The 25,457-nt window shown below is 39.4% G+C and overlaps 1 protein-coding gene across 8 annotated transcripts in view; it reads right to left on the bottom strand.

The window, feature by feature from the left end:
• Positions 1-25,457, bottom strand: part of LOC124285083 (POU domain, class 6, transcription factor 1-like) — a 94,179-nt gene that overhangs the window by 31,462 nt on the left and 37,260 nt on the right. For 7 of the 8 annotated variants that reach the window (XM_046721237.1, XM_046721242.1, XM_046721243.1 and 4 more), the window contains 2 exons: positions 987-1,182; positions 112-294 (listed from right to left, as the gene is read on the bottom strand). In XM_046721237.1, the coding sequence (XP_046577193.1) occupies positions 112-294; positions 987-1,182 (379 nt within the window). The remainder of the gene's footprint in view (positions 1-111; positions 295-986; positions 1,183-25,457) is intronic. The other variant, XM_046721245.1, reaches the window with a different exon arrangement.

The following is a 25,457-nucleotide window of genomic DNA, read 5'->3' as shown; positions in this document are numbered from 1 at the left end:
ACCAACTGAGATGTCCAAATTATTTGACTGTGACAGTATACTAAGCAGAACTCTGTGCCCTTTGGAAAAACGGACAAGCTTGAACGTGCAGTGAAGTTGACTGAGTCTGACCTGTAGAGACTGGAATGAGAAGTTGCTGTACACCGAGGGAGCTGGCCGCCGCGGACGCTGCTGCCGCCTGCCCCTGAACGGCAGCTGCCTGCGCCGCTGCTTGACTTGCCAGGAAGAACTGTGGTGCTGCTACCTGGGGCTGTCCAAGAAGCTGGGTCTGACTCGATAATGAGTGGATTGCACCTACACGATAAAAAGTCCAAATATCAACAGGATCATCGCAAGACAGGCTCTGGCAAAAAGATAAAAATGTCAAACTCCGACCCAACCATAAAAACTCATTTCTTCAATTATTGAGGTGTTATGAAAAAACAGAAAGTGTACCAAAGACATGCAGCTGTTCTTGATATTTTAATTACAAAATAGTAATCCAGACGAGCTAAATTTTCATAGTCTGAATTATAACATATTTGAACTATAAATAATTGATGGGAAAAAATGAGATACTGTCTAAAAAACTTAGGGTTTGTTGAAAATTTGACTTCATCATCGATGTTACTGAGCAAGCATTTGAAAAAATATATTTGATAAAAAGTATGAAAAAATAAATGGAATAGTAGTAGTAATAGCCTGGTTAGTGACGTCAAAATTGTAGACAAGTAGACAAGAAGCTGTTGAGCTGTTTGCTGTGGCAGGTGACATGTTCACATCCTTCAGTGAGTTTAAAGTGAAACCACGATATATTTATCGAGGTATTTGTTAATCCGGGCAGCAATTATTCATGGAACAATTTACCACGTGATCAGCATCCCACAATGCACGCAGAAAGTTCATGAATGACCTTGACCATAGATTTTTGTAAATATCCACTAATGATTCAGTGAATCATTTTAGGTGACTTCCAAGATACATTTGACCTTGACTTTGCAACTTACCATTTGCCTCTGATTTGGCGTCTGTGACCGAGGATGTTGTGGATGTGTCTGCTATGGAGGGTACGGACATGAACAAATGGTCGGAGAGACCCAGAGTGCCGCCTGACGCGTTGGGCAGCGATACAGAGGGCATCGTAAAGACTGACGACACAGGGGCCAGGGGGGACTGTGTGGTGGTAGCTGATAGCATAACATCCTGAAAGATAAACATGACATACAGGAACATTGTAGACACTGGTTGCTGAGATATAACATACAGTAACATTGTAGACACTGGTTGCTATGGTATAACATACAGTAAAATTGTAGACACTGGTTGCTGGGATATAACATACAGTAACATTGTAAACACTGGTTGCTGGGATATAACATACAGTAACACTTTAGACACTGGTTGCTACTGTATAACATACAGTAACATTATAGACACTTGTTGCTGGGATATAACATATAGTAACATTTTAGACACTGGTTGCTATGGTATAACACACAGTAACATTGTAGACACTGGTCGCAAAGATGAAACATACAATAACATTATAGACACTGGTTGCTAGGATATAACACACAGTAACATTGTAGACACTGGTTGCTATGGTATAACATACAGTAACACTGTTGACACTGGTAGCTAGAAATATAACATTGAGTAACACTGTAGATGTTGGTCGTTAGGATATAACCTAGAGTAACAGCTTGTGACTGTCACCATAATGCAACACTGTTGACATAGGTTGCTAGAAATATAACATTGAGTAACACTGTAGACACTGCTTGCTAGGTTATACCCTAAAGTAATACTGTCGCCATAATGCAACACTGCTCACACAGGCTGCTAGAAACATAATAATAAGTAACACTGTAGACACTGCTTGCTAGGTTATACCCTAGAGTAACACTGTCGCCATAATGCAACACTGCTAACACAGGCTGCTAGAAACATAATAATAAGTAACACTGTAGACACTGCTTGCTAGGTTATACTCTAGAGTAACACTGTCGCCATAATGCAACACTGTTGACACTGGTTGCTAGAAATATAATATTGAGTAACACTGTAGACACTGCTTGCTAGGTTCTACCCTAGAGTAACATTGTCGCCATAATGCAACACTGTTGACACTGGTTGCTAGAAATATAATATTGAGTAACACTGTAGACACTGCTTGCTAGGTTATACCCTAGAGTAACATTGTTGCCATAATGCAACACTGTTGACACTGGTTGCTAGAAATATAATATTGAGTAACACTGTAGACACTGCTTGCTAGGTTATACCCTAGAGTAACATTGTCGCCATAATGCAACACTGTTGACACTGGTTGCTAGAAATATAATATTGAGTAACACTGTAGACACTGCTTGCTAGGTTATACCCTAGAGTAACATTGTTGCCATAATGCAACACTGTTGACACTGGTTGCTAGAAATATAATATTGAGTAACACTGTAGACACTGCTTGCTAGGTTATACCCTAGAGTAACATTGTCGCCATAATGCAACACTGTTGACACTGGTTGCTAGAAATATAATATTGAGTAACACTGTAGACACTGCTTGCTAGGTTATACCCTAGAGTAACATTGTCACTATAATGCAACACTGTTGACACAGGTTGCTAGAAATATAATATTGAGTAACACTCTCGCTGATCACAAGATGCATACTGAAAGAGCGACTCTGTTTTACATTGCAGTCAAAAAACACGAGAGAAAACAACAACATAAACACAGAATGTCTTCAGCAAATTAATGTTTGTTAAAAGAGGCGTCTAACAGGACTGGTGGTCAGGCTTGCAGACTTGCTTGATTCATGTCATTATATCATAAGTAAATAGACCGATGCTCATTATGTCAATCACCAGATGTTTTACAGAGCGCTAGAATTATTGCTGAATACAGAGTTAACAAACTGGAAAATAAATTTCTCTATGGATGCAATCAGTGAAACCCACAGACAAGTCTAGTGTGTGTTTATTCAGGCTGGGATGATAGTACCCACGTGTTTGTACCTCAGGCAAGTCAGCATTAATATTTAATAAATCCTCGCACAGGGATGAATATTTTATGTCCCAGCAATCATGTCAACACACTAACAAAAGATTACTTCCTGACATAATACCTTCTCTGTGAGAGCAAAACCACAGTGAGAACTAGTCGATATGCAAACAACATGGCCGACAAGTCACGTCTGCTGCATATGACAGGCTGATCTACCACAAACACATCTTCAGTCATACTTGGCTACCAGGGCAGACTGGAGCACAATAGACATGATAGAGCTTGCCAATATTTCAGAGCTTGCTGCCACCAAATGACTGAGCAACTGTGTACAGGAAGATGGTATCTAGAATATTGTTGGAAGCTGATTATGTGTTTGTTGAACATGTTCCGTGATATGGTAGGAAGCCAGGCCTTGCTCAAATGCAGATGGATTCTACGTACATGAAAAGTGAATGTTCAGTCAGAGAAACAATTATTCTAACAATTGCATCGCTCTACCACCATGATTGACAACAAAAATGTTATCTAGTCATGAAGACTGACTGACTGAGTTTAGTTTTACGCCGCTTTTAACAATATTCCAGCAATATCACGGCGGGGGACACCAGAAATGGGCTTAACACATTGTGCCCATGTGGGGAATCGAACCCGGGTCTTCGGCGTGATGAGCCAACGCTTTAACCACTAGGCTACCCCACCGCCCCAAGTCATGAAGAAGTTTACCTGCTGCTGAAAGGGAAATAATTATGGGAAGAGAGAGAAGTATATGGGAATAAACATATGTGATATTAAATTCATCGGTTTGGCGTTGGAAATGATTTGTGTCAAGCGCTATTATCGTAATAAACTGACACCTATAGACTACAATCTGTCCGTCATTCGAGAAGGGCAGAGTAAGTACAGGGTTCAAATTTCAATTAGTCTGGATCTGTATTCCGTCTTATGGGATATATACAGGCATAATATAACATGGTTAATACCGATCCTGGTGAAACTTTCAACTGCTTCAAACATCTCTGTCCACACATCCACCCAAGTTACTGTGTCTGACAACCCAGTCATTAACCAGATGGGTGGTGGGGTAGCCCGGTGGTTAAAGCGTCCTGAAGACCTGGGTTCGAATGCCCACAATATTGGGTAGAATGTGTAAAGCCCATTTCTGGTGTCCCCCACCATGATATTGCTGGAATATTGCTAAGAGCGGCGTAAAACTAAACTCACTCACTCAGTATTAGCCACTTGTTACGTGGGACTGTCTGGAACAATTCTACCCAAGAATTATCATCAGTTTCAGAATCCATTTATGTAAAGAGAGAATGAATTGACACAAGCGGAGCCAATCCAACAATTCTTCAAAGATTCTGTACGTCATTGTTTTTATTCCATCTATAAAAACTTCCATTCTCACTCCCTATCAAAAACAGCTTGTTAAATTTTTTACATGATTTTTTTGTGTCCACAATTGTAACATGTAGTCTATGAGATAATACTATCCGGCTATCACTGTCAGTAAAGCGCTAACGAGGGTGAACCATCCACATTTGTACTAAAGACAACAAAATCAGCACCCAATCAATTTTGTTATTGATGAGCCTTTTCCTTCACTCCTTCCCCCTCTCCAATTCCAGCATCTCATGCATGTGTTCAATCTTGCGAAATTGACACTGTCACATTTCTCAATAGCTCAAGAGTCGGGGACAAAACCAGCACGTATTGATTGGGAAAGCCATCTCCGACTGTCATTCAGTGAAATGAAAGATACATTATTTTACAGGGTTGCCTAGCAACTCTTGACAAGGGAAGCCAGGGGGAGTATTTCCACAAATTAATGGAAGTAGTTCTAACTTAAAACTGAAACAGTAGTTGGCAAGCAGTACCTCACGCTGTCAAGAACTCCATCCTTCATACGCAACAAAACGACAGCACAGAACTTCTTGTGTGTATCTTAGCTATAGATGATGGAGAGATAAACATACACACTTATGTCAGTATTCACGACATTTCACCCCTGTAACATTTGACACGAGTCGCCTATAAATTGCTGAAACAGACACCCTATTATACACGTACGACAAAAAAAGTCGATATTTAGATGGGCCAAATGAGCTGACTGTAAAAGCTAACGTAACAAATGCAATTGTGGTAGAGAGGTTATTTCTAAAACACGCGTCATAACTGTGGTAACAAAAAACCCATTAGTATCACCCTGGTTATAATTGGATCCATTAAAGAATAAAAGCGTACATCAGGGCTCATATTTATGGTCTTCCTGATATAGCTTCGAAATGGGCGAGAGTGCTTTGACATGGAGTTAATAATGTATGAAGAAAGTGCACATTTTATCAAGTAACGAGTGCCGTGGTTGCTGAAAGTGATAGTTATACCCATGACCATTATACAGAGTTATTGGTCAGTGGGAGAATAAGACTGTGAGTGTGTATGGGAGATAAGATGGATAGTGCTTTGTGAGTGAGTGAGGGAGTATAGTTTTACGCGGCTTTTAGTAATATTCCAGTAATATCATCGCGGGGCACACCAGAAATGGGCTAACACATTGTACCCATGTGGGAAATCGAACCCGGGTCTTTGGCGTGACGAGCAAACACTTTAACCTCTAGACTACACCAGCACCCCTATACTGCTTTGTGAGACCGAGATATCCAATAATATTAACTTGAGCAAGCCAGCAAGTCGAGGATATGTGAGTGAAGACAAATGTAGCACTAAAAACTGATGGAAGTCTAGAGTGAGTGAGTGAGTGAGTGAGTGAGTAAGTGAGTTTACGGGTTAGAATTGATCTTCAGTAACCCATGCTTGTCGTAAGAGGCAACTAGTGGTATCGGGTGGTCCGGCTTGCTGACTTGGTTGACACATGTCATCGGTTCCCAATTGTGTAGATTGATGTTCATGCTGTTGATCACTGGATTGTCTGGTCCAGACTCGATTATTTACAGATCGCCGCCATTTAGCTGGAATATTGCTGAGTGCGGCGTTAAACAACAAAACAACCAACCAATCATGTTACAATCAAACAATGTGTCATCTCTCAATGTATGAACATTCCATCACTGATGTTGCCAACAGCCCCCTACAGATCCAAGGAGTCTATTGTTTTGTTATTATGCTCATTTACTTCAGAAGCAGATGTTTAGAGCTCTGGTGAAACACTACGGTCCTTACAGACCAGGGAGGATGAGTGAGTGAGTGAGTGAGTGAGTGAGTGAGTGAGTGAGTGAGTGTGAGTAGTGAGTGATGAGTCCAGTGAGTGAGTGAGTGAGTGAGTGAAGTGAGGGACAAGTGAGAAAGTGAGTGAGTGAGTGAGTGAAGTGTACCCATGTCACTTTTAGAATATTCCAGCAACATCACGGTCACCAGAAATGTCTTCACACAATGTACCCATGTGGGGAATCGAACCTGGGCCTTCGGCGTGACGAGCGAACGCTTTAACCACTAGGCTACCCACCACCTGCCCAGGGATGACGAGAACAAACAGGGACAAACTCCACAGGAAAAAAAGGAAAAAGATAAGAACAAAATGTGCAGCAAAAAGAAACAAAAACAGCAAAACGGTATGCAGAAAGGAAATACACATACAGATCTCCAGCAACCACATCACATGTTTGATGATGCCTCATATGATATCATCATACAAAATCACTGAACACATCGGCTCAAAGCTGTTCGAAAGAATTCATTTGCTGTTTCAACAAAACGGGAAATCTTTCATCTCTTCGTGTTTGTAGTCTTTCCTGAAGGCATCTACTGCCAACATCAAACCCAGCCACATTGATGAGAAATGGATCCATTACAATATTAATTAAATCCACCAAAAACAAAAGAACTTTCTTCCTTTTTAAGTCCGAGTCTTGTCTGACATTCCTCAGCAGACGTCCAATCAAGAAATCACCGAGTACATGAAGGTCACATGTTGCAGCCACAGGAGTCGGGTACCATCACAATAACTTCCAAGGCGGTCTGTCTCACAAACCCTGTATCATATTACTTTCCCTTCAGCCCTTATTTTAATACTGTAGCCCTAAATGAAGCACGTCTAGATTTGCCACATGTTCATGTGTAGTGGGGTAGCCCGGGTGGTTAAAGCGTTTGCTTGTCATGCCAAAGACCTGGGTTTGTTTCCCACATGGGTGCAATGTGAGAAACCTATTTCTAGTGTCTCCTGACGTGATATTGCAGGAATATTGCTAAAAGCAGCGTAAAACTAAACTCACTCACTCCACTCTAAATGTAGCTCCTTGTATTTATCACATTCATGCTTTTTCAGAGAGATGGCGTTAGTCTGCGAAAATGCAAGAGACACAAATAAAACTGTTTCTACTCGCAAACAAAGGGCAGATTCAGCTTTGCTTTGCCTTAATGTAACAGAATGCATCAAAACAGTGAAAAAAAACAGTTGACACCTTCAACATGCTTCGACATTTTCTCAGGGAATCCCCACAGGTCTGTGAAGTTGAAACTCCGGATGATCCGTCCTGAAATGTCTCGCTCAAGCTTCATTAAATTATTTCAATCAGGTGTCAAGTTTGGTTACCCTGGTAACCACATTTTTGTTTAATTTGTCCTCTGTTCATGCAGACAACTTCAACATTCCAATGAACGTGGAAAGTGATCAACAATCATTTTTCACTTTTTCTGTTTCTATTTTTCCTCCCAATATTTAAACTTTTCTAAACCATGCAAGCAAAGCCAATTGTTCACCCTGACTCCATAGATATGTGATATATGTGATATCAGTGTCCTCTAATTTGCCAATACCATACTTGTTAAAGTTCAACTTGATTAAACTTGACCTGATGAAGGGGCAAGTATTAGCCCAGAAACGTTGTGTGTAAATAATATAGAATTTGCACGTCCATATCAAGTGTGTTGTATTACCCTAGCAACTTCTAAATGCCTATCAAACCTTGAAACTTGAATGCATGCTTACGAACTAATTAAGATGATCAAGACAAAAAATATATATTGTTTAGAAAAACAAAGATTTTCAACATAACATTCAGAAATCATTAATACTGAAGAAATTAGTTTTATATTCACTTCTGTCGTAATTAATCTCAAGGAAACAACTGAACCTGACCCAAGGGGCGAAAACAAAGAAAGATCTCGTTTTAATGAGTGGAGGTCAAAGGAAGGACAGGGAAAATAAGGCATCAGTCCTGCAATTAAGAACAGAATACTAATAGAAGAGTCACAATGATGGCCAGCATGTCACAGGTCAGTTAACCCCTTTAATTTCCTCCCAGATGACGGAGTGAAAGGCTCTCAGTGTACATGGCCACTTGTCAGTGATGGAGTCAATCTCAAAGCAAGGCCTGGGCCAGACACATGACAGGGTTCTCTGACAGCTTCAGAAAGGCCATGCTCACGAAATATTACTCTGTCAATTTCTATAAGGCTTATCTTTGTTGTCTTGTCAAAACATTTATTTTATACTTTCTTGAAAATAAACCAAATATTTCTCTAAACGATGAAGTGGGTAATACGATACTTTGTTGAAAATAAACCAAATCTTTTTTTAAAGGCTGAACTAGATGATACTTTCTGGAAAATAAACCAAATATTTCTCTAAAGACTGAACTGGGATGATATTATACTTTCTGGAAAATAAACCAAATCTTTCTCTAAAGGCTGAACTGGGATGATATTATACTTTCTGGAAAATATACCATATCTTTCTCTGAAGGTTGAACTGGATGATTCAAATGAGTCAATTTTATGCCACTGCATATTCATGCAATATTCAGGCAGACGAACTAAGACTGGGTCTGGCTGTACCATCAGGAATCAACCTGCCTTCAGTTTTATGAGTATTCACCTCAACCACAAGGCCACCACAACTTTTCAGAATTTAATCTGCCAACAGCTCAAGCAAATGTTCTTCAGATTTATGTTCATTGTTAACTTCTGTGAATAATAGACCATGAAAACGTCTTTCCTTGAAGAGGATTATCTGACCTAAGGTTGATTAGAACTGCCTGCATCGGATTATAACAATAAAGTTCCATGCAATGAAATTCTGAAGATACTTTCAGACTTGATTCCACACGACTAAAAATAATATAACGACCACCTGATTCTTTCATTTTATTTCAGTTATTCTGTCATAGTATGCCAGATTAGAAACAGCATCATGATCGGGTGGTGCTCAACCTTTTTCAGTTGTGTATACTACTGCTATTATCTAGCTGAAATATCGTGGAATGGAGTGTTAAACAACTGATTTGGTAATATGCCAGACATCTGTTTGTTCTTCATAATCCTCAGCACGGCCATGACTTGACCTTCATCGATGCCATACAATGTAAACATATTGGGACAGATATCTTTTCCTATTGCCTCCACCCCCTTCCCCAACAAATCCATGACTTCACCATTCCTTCATCGATGCCATACAATGTAAATATATTGTGACAGACATCTTGTCTTGGAGCCTCCATCCCCATCCCAACAAATGATGATTTGACCATTCCTTCATCAATGCCATACAATGTAAATATATTGTGACAGACATCTTGTCTTGGAGCCTCCACCCCAACAAATCGATGACTTGACCATTCCTTCATCAATGCCATACAGTGTAAATATATTGTGACAGATATCTTGTCCTGGAGCCTCCACCCCAACAAATCGATGACTTGACCATTCCTTCATCAATGCCATACAGTGTAAATATATGGTGACAGATATCTTGTCTTGGAGCCTCCATCCCCACCCCAACAAATCGATGACTTGACCATTCCTTCATCGATGCCATACAATGTAAATATATTGTGACAGATATCTTGTCTTGGAGCCTCCACCCCCCCCCAACAAATCGATGACTTGACCATTCCTTCATCAATGCCATACAATGTAAACATATTGTGACAGACATAATTTCCTATTCCCTCCACCTTCACCCCCAACAAGCAGATGGCCTGTCCTCCATTCACCAAAGCTCTAGTATTATACTACACAGATAGCCATCACACAGGGGTCATCAAGTGTGACACAACTCCTCTTTGTTAGGTCAGTGCATCAAAGGGGTCATGTCAAATGTATTAAGATAATTTCGTATCGATTACAATGCCACCCAGCATGATGTCAACAAGAAGTTACTGGATGCAACCAGGGAAGACAGAGTAGTCTGCCATTATGTTAAGAAAATTAAAAATATCCAGTATTTATGTTAAGAAAATTAAAAATATCCAGTATTTATGTTAAGAAAATTAAAAATATCCATATTTAGATAGATACAGAACGTCTGTCACTTGAGTTAAATAAAAAAAACAACGATTTCACCAAAAAAAAACAATCTATAACTCCCAGAATGACAATGTGTCATGCTGAACAGTTCTGGAAGTGCAACAAGCAAGGTAATCAAACAAGGAGACAAAGTCATCAATATCTCGCAATGGCAAAATACTCTTCATGATTATGTCTATGAGTTATGATTATGTCAAATATTTAGGTGTGTATATAGAAAAGGGGAAGGAGAGTATTGAAAAGTTTTTAAAGTTCTGCTCCAGAAAAGAGCACTATCACCAATTTCAGTCTAAGTCAAACTTGTTGCCATGGAAATGCCAAAAATATTGTACCACAGTAAAGTTTAATGTGGATATATACTTGACCGACCGCAGAATACCACGCAACTCGGACGTCAGGCAATGGTATTTTTCAACCCCTGCCTTTTGATTCTGTCTGATCTTGTCACTGTCATGTTTGTGCCTTGATTGATGTAAATTGTTCACTGTGATGAAATCGACAACTGGTACATCAGACCAGGTATCAGAGCGAACCGAGAATCAATCCTGAAACCGTGACACTAGAGAGATGTGTTGCTCCAGAACCTTGACCACCTGGGTTCCTTGAAACACTAGCCTACCTGGTCTGTTAGTCAGAGATTTCAACATTTGATACAAACCCTTGCTGACATTTGACAGACAGATCAATACTGAAGCAGCTACAATGTCAGAGGGATACAATGCTCTCCGGTTAATAATGGTTAGTGAATTGTGACAGGTATAAAACATTTATACAACATTAACAAATAACATCTGCATCTCTTGTACATGGTCAGTGATGCTTACTCTCTTGTTATAACATTTATACAATGATCACCCAGTAAATAGCATGTGTTCACTGTGTAAGGTCTGTGATTCTGTATGTTGTTATAACATTTATACAATGATCACTCAGTAAATAGCATGTGTTTACTGTGTAAGGTCTGTGATTCTGTATGTTGTTATAACATATATACAATGATCACTCAGTAAATAGCATGTGTTTACTGTGTAAGGTCTGTGATTCTGTATGTTGTTATAACATTTATACAATGATCACTCAGTAAATAGCATGTGTTTACTGTGTAAGGTCTGTGATTCTGTATGTTGTTATAACATATATACAATGATCACTCAGTAAATAGCATCTGTGTTTACTGTGCAAGGTCTGTGATTCTGTATGTTGTTATAACATATATACAATGATCACTCAGTAAATAGCATGTGTTTACTGTGCAAGGTCTGTGATTCTGTATGTTGTTATAACATTTATACAATGATCACCCAGTAAATAGCATGTGTTTACTGTGTAAGGTCTGTGATTCTGTATGTTGTTATAACATATATACAATGATCACTCAGTAAATAGCATGTGTTTATTGTGTAAGGTCTGTGATTCTGTATGTTGTTATAACATATATACAATGATCACTCAGTAAATAGCATCTGTGTTTACTGTGTAAGGTCTGTGATTCTGTATGTTGTTATAACATATATACAATGATCACTCAGTAAATAGCATCTGTGTTTACTGTGTGAGGTCTGTGATTCTGTATGTTGTTATAACATATATACAATGATCACTCAGTAAATAGCATGTGTTTATTGTGTAAGGTCTGATTCTGTATGTTGTTATAACATATATACAATGATCACTCAGTAAATAGCATGTGTTTATTGTGTAAGGTCTGTGATTCTGTATGTTGTTATAACATTTATACAATGATCACTCAGTAAATAGCATCTGTGTTTACTGTGTAAGGTCTGTGATTCTGTATGTTGTTATAACATTTATACAATGATCACTCAGTAAATAGCATGTGTTTATTGTGTAAGGTCTGTGATTCTGTATGTTGTTATAACATATATACAATGATCACTCAGTAAATAGCATCTGTGTTTACTGTGTAAGGTCTGTGATTCTGTATGTTGTTATAACATTTATACAATGATCACTCAGTAAATAGCATCTGTGTTTACTGTGTAAGGTCTGTGATTCTGTATGTTGTTATAACATATATACAATGATCACTCAGTAAATAGCATGTGTTTATTGTGTAAGGTCTGTGATTCTGCATGTTGTTATAACATTTATACAATGAACACCCAGTAAATAGCATCTGTGTTTACTGTGTGAGGTCTGTGATTCTGCATGTTGTTATAACATTTATACAATGAACACCCAGTAAATAGCATCTGTGTTTACTCTGTGAGGTCTGTGATTCTGTATGTTGTTATAACATTTATACAATGAACACCCAGTAAATAGTATCTGTGTTTACTGTGTAAGGTCTGTGATTCTGTATGTTGTTATAACATTTATATTATCTTAACTTATCTTATCTGTCATCACATACCAATTGCGCAGATCGATGCTCAAGCTGTTGATCACTGGATTGTCTGGTCCAGATTTGATTATTTACAGACCACCGCCATATGGCTGGAATATTGCTGAGTGCAGTGTTAAACAACGAACCAACCATTCGACTTTTCATTGAGTACATCCATTTGGGATATTTTACTGAAAGTTGCTGTTGTCTATCCATAAAAAGTGATCACACCAGCTTCTGCCATTTAGGTCAAGACAATAACCATGCATTCATTTTTATTAATTTGTTAGGTTTTTGTGTGTCTTTTTCTGTATAATTTACACGTTTTTTGTCATATGTACATGGGGGTAAGACTTACGCTCGTATCCCCCTCAATCTTAACGGTGAGGACAATGTTTTTCAAGTGACATTTTTAGAAGTTGGATATGTCTTTCAGTATGTCCAGATACAATTAAAGAAACATGTTAAAACTCATCCTTATCAGATGAGGAAGATATATTCAGGTGATGTGATTTGACTAGAATGAAATTTAATGTAGGGATACAGGCGAATGTCTTTCCAACATGGGTACATGTTGCAAGGATGCATCTAAATCATTAAAAAATACAATAATATATGTTTCATGATAACATCAGTTCATAAGTCAAGTATGGAGAAAGCATTTATTGCTTTAAATACAGATTAGCAGACATGTTCACAAGTCTGTCTTACAGTCCCTGAACCACATTATTTTCCCTACTGCCCTCCCTGCAATGCTTAAGCCCTAAATGAAGCAATTATAGATTTCCCCAAGCCAAAGGGGCTCCTTTTCAATTTAAATGGGTTTGTTTCTTATATGAAAATTATACATATTCAGAGACTAAGCCTTAGTCTAACATGTTCACCAACAACTGAGTGTCCCTTACGGAAAGAGATTGGTGAACTGCCCTGTGGTATGGACAGGTTGATAAGGCCTTGTCTGTGTTATTGGGGAACAAAGCCCCTGTTGTGTGAGTGACAGGTGACAGGGGAACTGGTGTTATTACACCTTTGTCTGCCCGGACAGCGATTTCGGGATTACCACAACACAAGCCCTTTGTTGTCAAAAACACTGAATCAGTCAGCAGGATGCAGCTTTAGGCTGATTTGAACTATCAATATATTGATCTCACCGTGCAGTTTAGAAAAGATTACCGTTCAATGAAAATGAGATTATTGAAAAACTACACATGTGCCATATGGTAATGAAGTTGTACAAAATGACTTTGGTTTATAGCACTGCACTGTTGGTTTATAACACTGTTGGTTTATAACACTGTTGGTAAACATCCAGTCAATTTGCAACACTTTACCTGACAACAAGCCCTACTCAGGCCCGACAAAATGATCTTAGCCGTACAGTTTATTATGTACTGACTTACAATCATCCAAGCACTAAGATACTGTGGGGAATGTCCATGTGAATATTAGTGCTGATGAGAATGTCCATGCCTTAGGTATACTTCTTATAAATATTGGGGGGGCGGTGGGGTAGCCTAGCGGTTAAAGCATCCGCTCGTCACACCGAAGAGCCAGGTTTGATTCCCCACATGGGTACAATGTGTGAAGCCCATTTCTGGTGTCCCCCGCTGTGATATTGCTGGAATATTGCCAAAAGCGGTGTAAAACCATACTCACTCGCTATAAATATTGGACTTTTAGGTCGCTTATAATCCACATACAAAAACAAACAAAACCACCCCACAGTTCAACCCCCTACAATGTCTGGCAGACTTCCAAATTCAAAATTTAATTATGCAACACCAACGCCTCCTTAAGATTGCTTTATCTTTCAGTCATAATCACCCCTCTTTCAATCAAACACTAAATGGCCTGACGGGACCGTGTATGAAATTTGCATTATGCAGAAAAGACATCATCACCATCATCATCATCAGAGTACAACAAAGAATGACAGATTTAATCCTTGTGTACATGTGACTCATGTAGATGCTATATATCAGATGACTCACTTGCAGCTTATCTACGTATTCTGGATCATGTATCCTACACAACACAACTTCTACATCCAGAGAGAGTACTTGCTTCTGGGGCGGTGGGGTAGCCTAGTGGTTAAAGCGTTCACTCATCACGCCAAAGACCCGTGTTTGATTCCCCACATGGGTACAATGTGTGAAGCCCATTTCTGGTGTCCCCCACCATGTTCCTGCTGGAATATTGCTAAAAGTGGCGTAAAACACAACTCACTCACTCACTTACTCATATACTCTGTCAGTTACAATTTATGTCAAGATTTAACCTCCATCACACAAATGTCCCCATAGATTCAAGCATATTAGTCATCAGTCCTATCAGGTTCAGGAGAGTCCCACTGAATGCTTTGTATTGATTCCGTAAAAGCCTAGAAATCATTTGACATTAATACACGTAAAACATTACTGTACAGAGAAACTAGCCCAGGGAATCACAATCAAAGGCATTGGGTAACAATAGTAACATAATACCACAAGTATCATTGATCGCTGTAACAGAATCCTACATTCTAATGAACGGGAGTGAAATGCCAGTGTTATGGGACAATGGTTGACTGACAATGTTAATAGCTTTGTACAACATCAGTCACCTCCAACATGGCCTGTAGGGTAACAGGTGGCAGGCTTATGTCTTTACAGGATTACACCGGGAGGACAATGGGGAGATCGAGGGGTGGGGTGGGGACAGTGGGTGGGGGAGAAGAGGGTGATGTGGGATGGGGAGATCTAGGTGGGGTGGGCTGGGGAGAAGAGGGTGATGTGGGATGGGGAGATCGAGGTGGGGTGGGGTGGAGAGAAGAGGGGTGATGTGGGATGGGGAGGGAGGAGGGATGGGGTGGGAGAAGCTGGTGATGTGGGATGGAGAGAGATCTAGGTGGGGTGGGGTGGGGAGAAGAGGATGATGTGGGATGGGGAGATCTAGGTTGGGTGGGGGAGAAGAGGGTGATGTGGGATGGGGAGACGAGGAGGGATGGGGTGGGGAGAAGCGGGTGATGTGGGATGGGGAGATCTAGGTGGGGTGGGGTGGGGAGAAGAGGGTGATGTGGGATGGGGAGACGAGGAGGGATGGGGTGGGGAGAAGCGGGTGATGTGGGATGGGGAGATCGAGGTGGGGTGGGGTGGGGAGAAAGAAGTTTGTGATTCAGAAAAGAGAAATCAACATTAATACACGAGACAGGATGGGATGGGATGGAAAAGACAGGGGTTGGGTAGAGAGACAGGCGGTGGGGTGGGGGGGAGAGACAGGGGTTGGAATGGAGATACAGTGGGTTGGGTGGGGAGACAGTGGGTGGGGTGGAGAGAGACAAATGTAGAGATGGGGGTGGGATGGAGAGACAGTGGGTGGGGTGGGGAGACAGTGGGTTGGGTAGAGAGACAGTAAAGAGACAGGGTGGGGTGGAGAGAAAGTGGGTTGGGTAGGGAGACAGTGGGTGGGGTGGGGAGACAGTGGGTTAGGTAGAGAGACAGAGACAGGTGGGAAGGGGAGAACAGTGGGTGGGGTGGGAGACAGTGGGTTGGGGAGACAGGGAGACAGTGGGTTGGGTAGGGAGACAGTGGGTTGGGTAGCAAGGGGAATGTTGGGAATCGAACCTGAGTCTTCGGTGTGATGAGCGAATGCTTTAACCACTAGGCTACCACACCGACCCAAAACTGCTTTGAAAAGTACTCCAGTACCAGATAGGATGACCTAGGTCAGTTACCTGGTTGATGTATGTCATTGTACCCAAATTGTGTAGTTCTGATGCTATTATTTCAATCACTGGATTGTCTGTATTTACAGACTGTTGTCATAAAGCTAGAAAATTGCTGAGAGCAGAGTGGAACATAAAACAAAACATTCTGCTAGTAAACAGATTGATTGTGACCTAGTGAGTGTTGATATTACAACGCTTCAAATTTGTTTGAAAAATAAACTGTAAAACAGGAAATAACTTTTTTCACATTACTTTTTTACATTAAATGACTCGATGCATGGTGATCTTAACACAAAATACATCATGGCTCCATAGCATTTTATGCTCAAATATTACCACATGAAACCATTCCGATTACATTTAACGATTCATCAAGTTAATAACCAGTAACATAAAATTAGATTCAATATCTGCAAAAATGATTTCAACCCCAACAAAAAGGGTAGTGTCAGATTCTACTACACAGTACTTCAAGTCTATTCATCAGGTCAAGCGAGCCACAATCTCACCGATGCACTCAACACGATTTTTTATTCAAACAGTTTCACGTCACATTACTCTCCTATCGTGCAAAAACACATTTAATTTTCTCTACAGCTTTTCGGCACAAAATCCTTCAAAAGACCCACTAATGACAATCAGACAATTCCTTTGTAGGAAACCTAATATCTTTCCTCGGCATAAAATAGATATCCATCTTATCGGGCCAGCCATAAGTAATTAAAGAAGATGAATGCGTTCTGATCAAAACTTCTGGCAGACATATTCAGACGTCTAATTCTAGTGAGTTTTGTAGGGAAAGCGTATTGATCCTGGAAAACCTGTCCGCCAGGATAAAACAACTGGGCTACCATCTTCTTAAAGTATAACATGGCTGTATTTTGCTTGAAGCTTAATTCAATGCCATTAATATCAATGATATAGACATAGACTACAACTCTGTATCACAACGGATGGTTCTGAATCTGATATATAAACGTGGGCTACGACACTGTATCACAACAGAGGGTTCTGAATCTGATATATAAACATGGACTATGACACTGTATCACAACAGAGGGTTCTGAATCTGATATATAAACATGGGCTACGACACTGTATCACAACAGAGGGTTCTGAATCTGATATATAAACATGGGCTACGACACTGTATCACAACAGAGGGTTCTGAATCTGATATATAAACGTGGACTACGACACTGTATCACAACAGAGGGTTCTGAATCTGATATATAAACGTGGGCTACGACACTGTATCACAACAGAGGGTTCTGAATCTGATATATAAACGTGGGCTACGACACTGTATCACAACAGAGGGTTCTGAACCTGATATATAAACGTGGGCTATGACACTGTATCACAACAGAGGGTTCTGAATCTGATACCTGATATATAAACGTGGACTATCACTGTATCACACTGTATCATAACGGAGGGTTCTGAACCTGATATATAAACGTGGGCTACGACACTGTATCACAACAGAGGGTTCTGAACCTGATATATAAACGTGGGCTACGACACTGTATCACAACAGAGGGTTCTGAATCTGATATATAAACATGGGCTACGACACTGTATCACAACAGAGGGTTCTGAATCTGATATATAAACATGGACTATGACACTGTATCACAACAGAGGGTTCTGAATCTGATATATAAACATGGGCCACGACACTGTATCACAACGGAGGGTTCTGAATCTGATATATAAACATGGGCTACTTACACTGTATCACAACAGAGGGTTCTGAATCTGATATATAAACATACGCATGACACACTGTATCACAACAGAGGGTTCTGAATCTGATATATAAACATGGGCTATGACACTGTATCACAACAGAGGGTTCTGAATCTGATATATAAACGTGGGCTACTGACACTGTATCACAACAGAGGGTTCTGAATCTGATATATAAACGTGGGCTACGACACTGTATCACAACAGAGGGTTCTGAATCTGATATATAAACATGGACTCACTGTACACTGTATCACAACAGAGGGTTCTGAATCTGATATATAAACATGGACTACTTACACTGTATCACAACAGAGGGTTCTGAATCTGATATATAAACATGGACTACGACACTGTATCACAACAGAGGGTTCTGAATCTGATATATAAACATGGACTACGACACTGTATCACAACAGAGGGTTCTGAATCTGATATATAAACATGGACTATGACACTGTATCACAACAGAGGGTTCTCTGAATCTGATATATACAACAGAGGCTGAATCTGACACTGTATCACACACTATATCACAAACGAGGGTTCTGAATCTGATATATAAACATGGACTCTGACACTGTATCACAACAGAGGGTTCTGAACCTGATATATAAACATGGGCTACGACACTGTATCACAACAGAGGGTTCTGAATCTGATATATAAACGTGGGCTACGACACTGTATCACAACAGAGGGTTCTGAATCTGATATATAAACATGGGCTACGACACTGTATCACAACAGAGGGTTCTGAATCTGATATATAAACATGGACTACGACACTGTATCACAACAGAGGGATCTGAACCTGATATATAAACATAGACTACGACTCTGTATCACAACAGAGGGTTCTGAATCTGATACATAAACATGGGCTATGAACTTCACATATTGTCCCCACACGAGGAACTGAACCTGAGCCTTTGACATTATGCTACCCAAACGCCATACAACTGTCAAGGTTCTGATTTCAATGCACAAAGTGAACAAAAAGCATATCATTTATCAAACATCTGTTGCTTTCCATAATCTTTTATTGCCATCAAATCAAGTTACTATCCTGGATAATAACCGCCCCGAGAAACCGACACGGAAATACAAGAAAGAAGCCATGGAAACACTATCCGACAGTGTTACACAATACTTGCCAAATATGATACAAATGCTAAACGCTATCAATAGACTCAAAGAAACAAGCATGACCTCATTTCAACCATGCCTTAGAGAAGCTAGTGATGTCAGCAGAGTTTTTGCAGCCTGCGATCAATACCACGATGTTAAGAAGATTCAATTTGGGTTTCCAGAGACCCCGGTTACTCCTCAATCGATAACGGCCGACGTGTGGAGGAATTTCATGAACATGCACACAGGGACTGTTGCTGTTGGGCAACTTGTTGGCGGCGACGGCAGCGAGGGAGATTCAGACGAGGAGCGATGCCTGGTTCACTTACATAATGGCCTATCAGTACTTGTATCAATATTGTACCTCGAGCTTACTTGTATCAATATTGTACCTCGAGCTTACTTGTATCAATATTGTACCTCGAGCTTACTTGTATCAATATTGTACCTCGAGCTTACTTGTATCAATATTGTACCTCGAGCTTACTTGTATCAATATTGTACCTCGAGCTTACTTGTATCAATATTGTACCTCGAGCTTACTTGTATCAATATTGTACCTCAAACTTACTTGTATCAATATTGTACCTCAAGCTTACTTGTATCAATATTGTATCTCAAGTATACTTGTATCAATATTGTATCTCAAACTTACTTGTATCAATATTGTACCTCGAGCTTACTTGTATCAATATTGTATCTCTAGTATACTTGTATCAATATTGTATCTCAAACTTACTTGTATCAATATTGTACCTCAAGCTTACTTGTATCAATATTGTATCTCTAGTATACTTGTATCAATATTGTATCTCAAGTATACTTGTACCAACATTGTATTCCGAGTATACTTGTATCAATATTGTTTCCCAAGTATACTTGTATCAACATTGTATCCCAAGTATACTTGCATCAACATTGTATCCCAAGCTTGCTTGTATTGATATTGTATCCCGAGTATACTTGTTTCAATATTGTATCCCAAATATACCTGTATCAACATTGTATCCCATGCATACTTGTATCAATATTGTTTCCCAGGCTTATTTGTATCAATATTGTATCCCAAGTATACTTGTATCAATATTGTATCCCAAGCATGCTTGTATCAATAGTGTATCTGAAGTATATTTGTATCAATATTGTATCCCAAATATACCTGTATCAACATTGTATCTGAAGTATTACTTGCATGAATATTCTGCTCATTATACTTGTATCAATATTGTACTAATATTACTTGCCCCAGTTTACCTGTAAGAATATTCTACCCCCAGTTTACTTTTACTAATATTCTGCCCCAGTTTACCTGTAAGAATATTCTGCTTTAAGAATACTAGTGCCAATATTCTGTTAACCTGTAAGATCACTTCACTCTAAACTGACTTCTATGAATATTCGGCCTTCTCACATGAATACTCTGCACCATGTTCATTTGCATGAATATTCCAACCTGAGTTTTATATGTATGAATACTCTCCCCCAAAATCATGTGAGTGAATATTCTACCCAAGATCACGTGTGTGAATATTCTGCCCAAGATCACAAGAATATTTTGCCCAAAGATCATGTGTGTGAATATTCTGCACCATGTTCATTTGCATGATTATTCCACAGTGAGCTTCCACGTATGAACATTCTGCTCCAAATTCACATGTATGAATATTCTGAATCCAAAATCACGTGTATAAAAATGCTGCACCATGTTCATTTGCATGATTATTCCACAGTGAGCTTACATGTGTGAATATTGTGCTCAAAACTCATGTGTGTGAATATTCTGCAGCAAGCAAACTAACCACATTGCCATTTTCCCGCTCTACGTAGGCGCTTGTGAATGATCTTTATCATAGAGATGGCAGAAAACACTGGAACTGGAGGAGGCGGTTCTGAGACTGAAACCAAAAGCAGTGGTCCATTCTGCCGGGGAATGGTGACAGGCGAACCAAGTCATGCCAGCCAGAGACAAAAAGCACCATTTTGGGGGGGTGAAGGAATCAGAGACCGAACCACACACCAGCCCTCACGAGGCTGACTAACATCCAACCACAGGTTGCCAAAGGTTCCATATTCTGATCCCCTTCCGGGATATATGCAGCCCAAAGAGTGAGTGAGTGAGTATGGTTTTACGCCCCCTTTAGGAATATTCCAGCAACATCACGGAGGGGGACACCAGAATGGTCTTCAAACATTGTACCCAGGAGCGGACACTTTAACCATTAGGCTACCCCCCCACCCATTCAGCCCTGGGGATAATGTGACACGCCCCTTCAGCCCAGGGGATAATATGACATACTACATAGTGTAGCAGGTCTTGCTTCAATATTTCAGCTATATATCGCCATGTCAACAATATGTGTGATGAAAGAAGATTGAATCCCTCTACCACAGTCTGTAACTTCAGCACTTAGAGTAAGCCAACATTCTTGTGGTCCAATAATGTCAATTTGATACTAACCAAAACAAAGAGACCAAATTTTACTTAATAACAAGCCAAGATTGGTAAAACTAACTAAGGATGATAAACTAGAGGAATCTCGATCTGAACCCACAACCAGCATATCCAGGACAAACAAAGGGACACCACTCAGTACAGCAAATTGGACAGCTGGATCTCTAAATCTCATTAATTGCACCATCATCCTTTCATTAAACTAGTTTCTTTTTACAGGTTTCTCATGGGTAAAAAAGATCCCCCCCTTCCACCAATACCTACCCCTAAACTGATTAACATCTACTGAAGAATTATCTATAGAATTCCAATCGTGGAAGACTAAACAAAAATCTGTTGACCTTCACTTGTATAATTATAGAATTCAAATTACCATATTCGCAATTTCTTCTATAAATCAATCAATCCTTGAGCAATAGTTTCTCCGGAGGTCTGACGATTTGAGCTTTGCTCAATATTATGTAAATTTCAGAAATTTATAGTCACTGGAATTGACCCTCATGACAGATGATTAAATTTCTATGGAAATCTGCTAAAAAAATCAAAATAAATGTGCACAGGATTTTCCTGGGGCAAAGATAAGATTGCTCACACTTGCATAATTCATCTTGCTGCCAGGAGGTCTCAAAAAAAAAGTCATCTGTTGTTTTGGGTTTGTGAGGTTTTGTCTTCGTCACAAGAGAAGTTTGTTAGGAGGATGTTTTTCAACATCATTTTATCTTGGAAAGAAATTACAATTTTCAAGAGTATGTAAGTCCTGAATGGTTTTTTGCAATTTTTTGCTTGAAGAACATAATCAAATTTCAGCTCAAGGATGTATTAAAATTAACTTATTGGTGGTACTGCAGACATTTTTGGCTGTTTTATATTTTTTAGGCCAAACCAATTTACTTGGGTTTTTTTATATTAAGAAGTTTAACCCTTAGGTAAGTGTACAAAATACTTGAAAGTTTCACAAAACAAAAGTTTTACTGCTATTGTGTATTTTGTAAGAAATAAATCTTACACTTTATTTTACTGTATGTCAAAAGTTTTACTTTTAAACAGATATTTCTTATAATACTTTCAAACACTTAAATAGTTTTGCTTTCTAAAATTTTAATAGTTTTTCAAGGAACATGTTTTAAGCAAATAATCCCATAAAATAATATCATCTTATGTCCTGTCTCTTGTAACATGGATGAAAAAATGTGTAACAAAAACAAAAAGTTTCCTTGGTTTGAAAAGTGTGTGAGTGAGTATGTTTTTTACCCCGCTTTTAGCAATATTCCAGCAATATCACAGTGGGGACACCAGAAATGGGCTTCACACATTGTACCCATGTTGAGAATCGTGACGTGCCAACACTTTAACCACTAGGCTACCCAACACCCCGGCATCAGCAGTGAGATACTGAGCCATAGTGTTCGGGTTTATGTTGCTCTAAACATTATTTCAGCCACGCTATGTCAGCTGGAGATGCAGCGAGAACCAAGTGTGGTACAGGTGTTCAATGTTTACCACGTCAGTAACATCACCACCTGGTGGTGACAAACATAGGAAATATCATCGCGGCTAATTACGTATTCAGTCCAATTATTCAGAAACTCAAAAAGGATGTAAATATGGATTTGGTTATTATTGTTCTACAATCCCTCGACCAGAATCCAACTAACCCCAACCTCACCCCACCCCACTCCACCCTTTCCCCACCCAAACAACCAACCACCACACCCCATCCCATCCCACTCCACCCTTTTCCCACCCAACAACCAACCACCACACCCCATCCCATCCCTCTCCACCCTTTCCACACCCAAACAACCAACCACCACACCCCACCCCCACTCCACCCCTCCACCACCCCCTCCCCCCCCCCTTCCCCACCCCATCCCCTGCAGTATGACAATTGAACACTTTAACCATTAGCCTACCACCCTTGGACGCATGATGTACAAGAGGACAAGTTCATTCACACATCTGACCTCATTGAAATAAGCTTGTAAACACGACACAATATTACTTGATTTCATACTTAATAATGTTTCGTAATCATGTACACTCATACACAACTGGTTTAAAAGGAATTAGCGAAGGATGAAAATGAGTCACCCACATTCAATAAAACACCTCCATATTACATTTGTGTATACTAGCAAAATATTCACATAGGCTGTGACAAATTAATATCAAAATGATCACAACAAAAAACTCAACCACACTATTTATTCATCTCTGTGTCCTTTCTTTCCTTGCTGAAACTCCCCACATATACCACATTTACTGTAATATGCACCTACAAAATTAAACAATGGCACCTATTATTATATTAACCAAAAATATAATTTGCTGTCTTGACGTCCAGCAGTAGAGAATAAAACTGGTTCAAAACATCAGAGAAGCAAAAACAATACTGACTGTTACTAGGCAACTGAGTGAGTTTAGTTTTACGCCACTTTCAGCAATGTTCCAGCAATATCTGTGGAGAGGACACCAGAAATGGACTTCACACATTGTACCCGTGTGGGAATCGAACCCGGGGCTTCATCAAACACATGAACCACTAGGCTACCCATCAGCCCCTACTAGGAAAGTATAAACCTCTGATTTCTTTTTTCTGTAAATAATCTGTAATGCACACAAGAAAACACAGACTGTCATGTCAAGTTTCAAACTCAATATGAGCACTTATAAAGGTTATTTATAACTGGTATAGAAGTTGGTGGTTATTGGTGTTGGACATATAACATGGAGAATACGGTAGGCCTCAATTCACACTCATGCTTTAGGTGAATCACACCCACCAAAGTTTAATGTACACAGACACCTTTAATAGTTTGTTTGAAAATAATAACAACAATTGCCATGAAAAATTTATCATAAATTGTTCACTACAAAACACTCTACCACTTTACATGTTTTTCTAATACATCTTGTCTGAGGATGACAAAGTTCCTGGTCTGATGCTTATCTCAAATGGACATCAGCTACATAGATCCAACTTTTGTTTTATTGCCATGGGATACCTCCCGGTTCCATGACAAGAAGTAACGCAATTCGGTATTTTTCAAGATCCCAAATTATCAACACTAGACTGATCTGTGAATCAAGTTTCAACAAGAAATATTTAAGGATTAAGGAGGTCTGCTTGGAAAACAGAAAACTGAACACGGATGGATGGATGGATGATATGACCATCAATGTTAATAAAATACAAATAGTGAAAACCATCTTGATATCCTTTTGTCAATATTTATGGATGAATGGATGGATGGACTGCGAATCAATGTTAATAATATACAAATATTGAAAACTATCTTGGTGTCCTGTTTGTTAAAACTCTAACAATATTCAATAACAGATATCAAAATTTCATCTGCATGTTAATGTTATTAAAGCAAATATTTATGATATTCTAACATTAATTAATGAAAACTCACAAAATTATGCTGCATTAGAACTCATGCTGCTCTTTCAAGTCGTTCTGAGCAATTATATAGACCCTAATAATCAATAATGACGTATTTAGTTTCAAATTATTAATATGGTTTTAACACTAATTTTAGAAGTACTTCAATTATATTTAGTTATATTCAGTTGCATATTTGCCCCTTTTCTTATATCTCTCTCTGTGGTTCTTCCTTATTTCGGGGGTGGTGGGGTTGCCTAGTGGTTACAGCGTTTGCTCGTCACGCCAAAGACCCGGGTTCGATTCCCCACATGGGTACAATGTGTGAAGCCCATTTCTGGTGTCCCCCGCCGTATTATTGCTGGAATATTGCTAAAAGCGGCGTTAAACTAAACTCACTCACTCACTCTTCTTTATTTCAAGCATTA

This window comes from Haliotis rubra, unplaced genomic scaffold (genome assembly GCF_003918875.1).
Source record: "Haliotis rubra isolate DU_JTF1 unplaced genomic scaffold, ASM391887v1 Scf351, whole genome shotgun sequence".
NCBI lineage: Eukaryota > Metazoa > Mollusca > Gastropoda > Lepetellida > Haliotidae > Haliotis > Haliotis rubra.
Note: the sequence above shows the minus strand (reverse complement) of the source record. Positions and strands in the feature narration are given on the sequence as shown.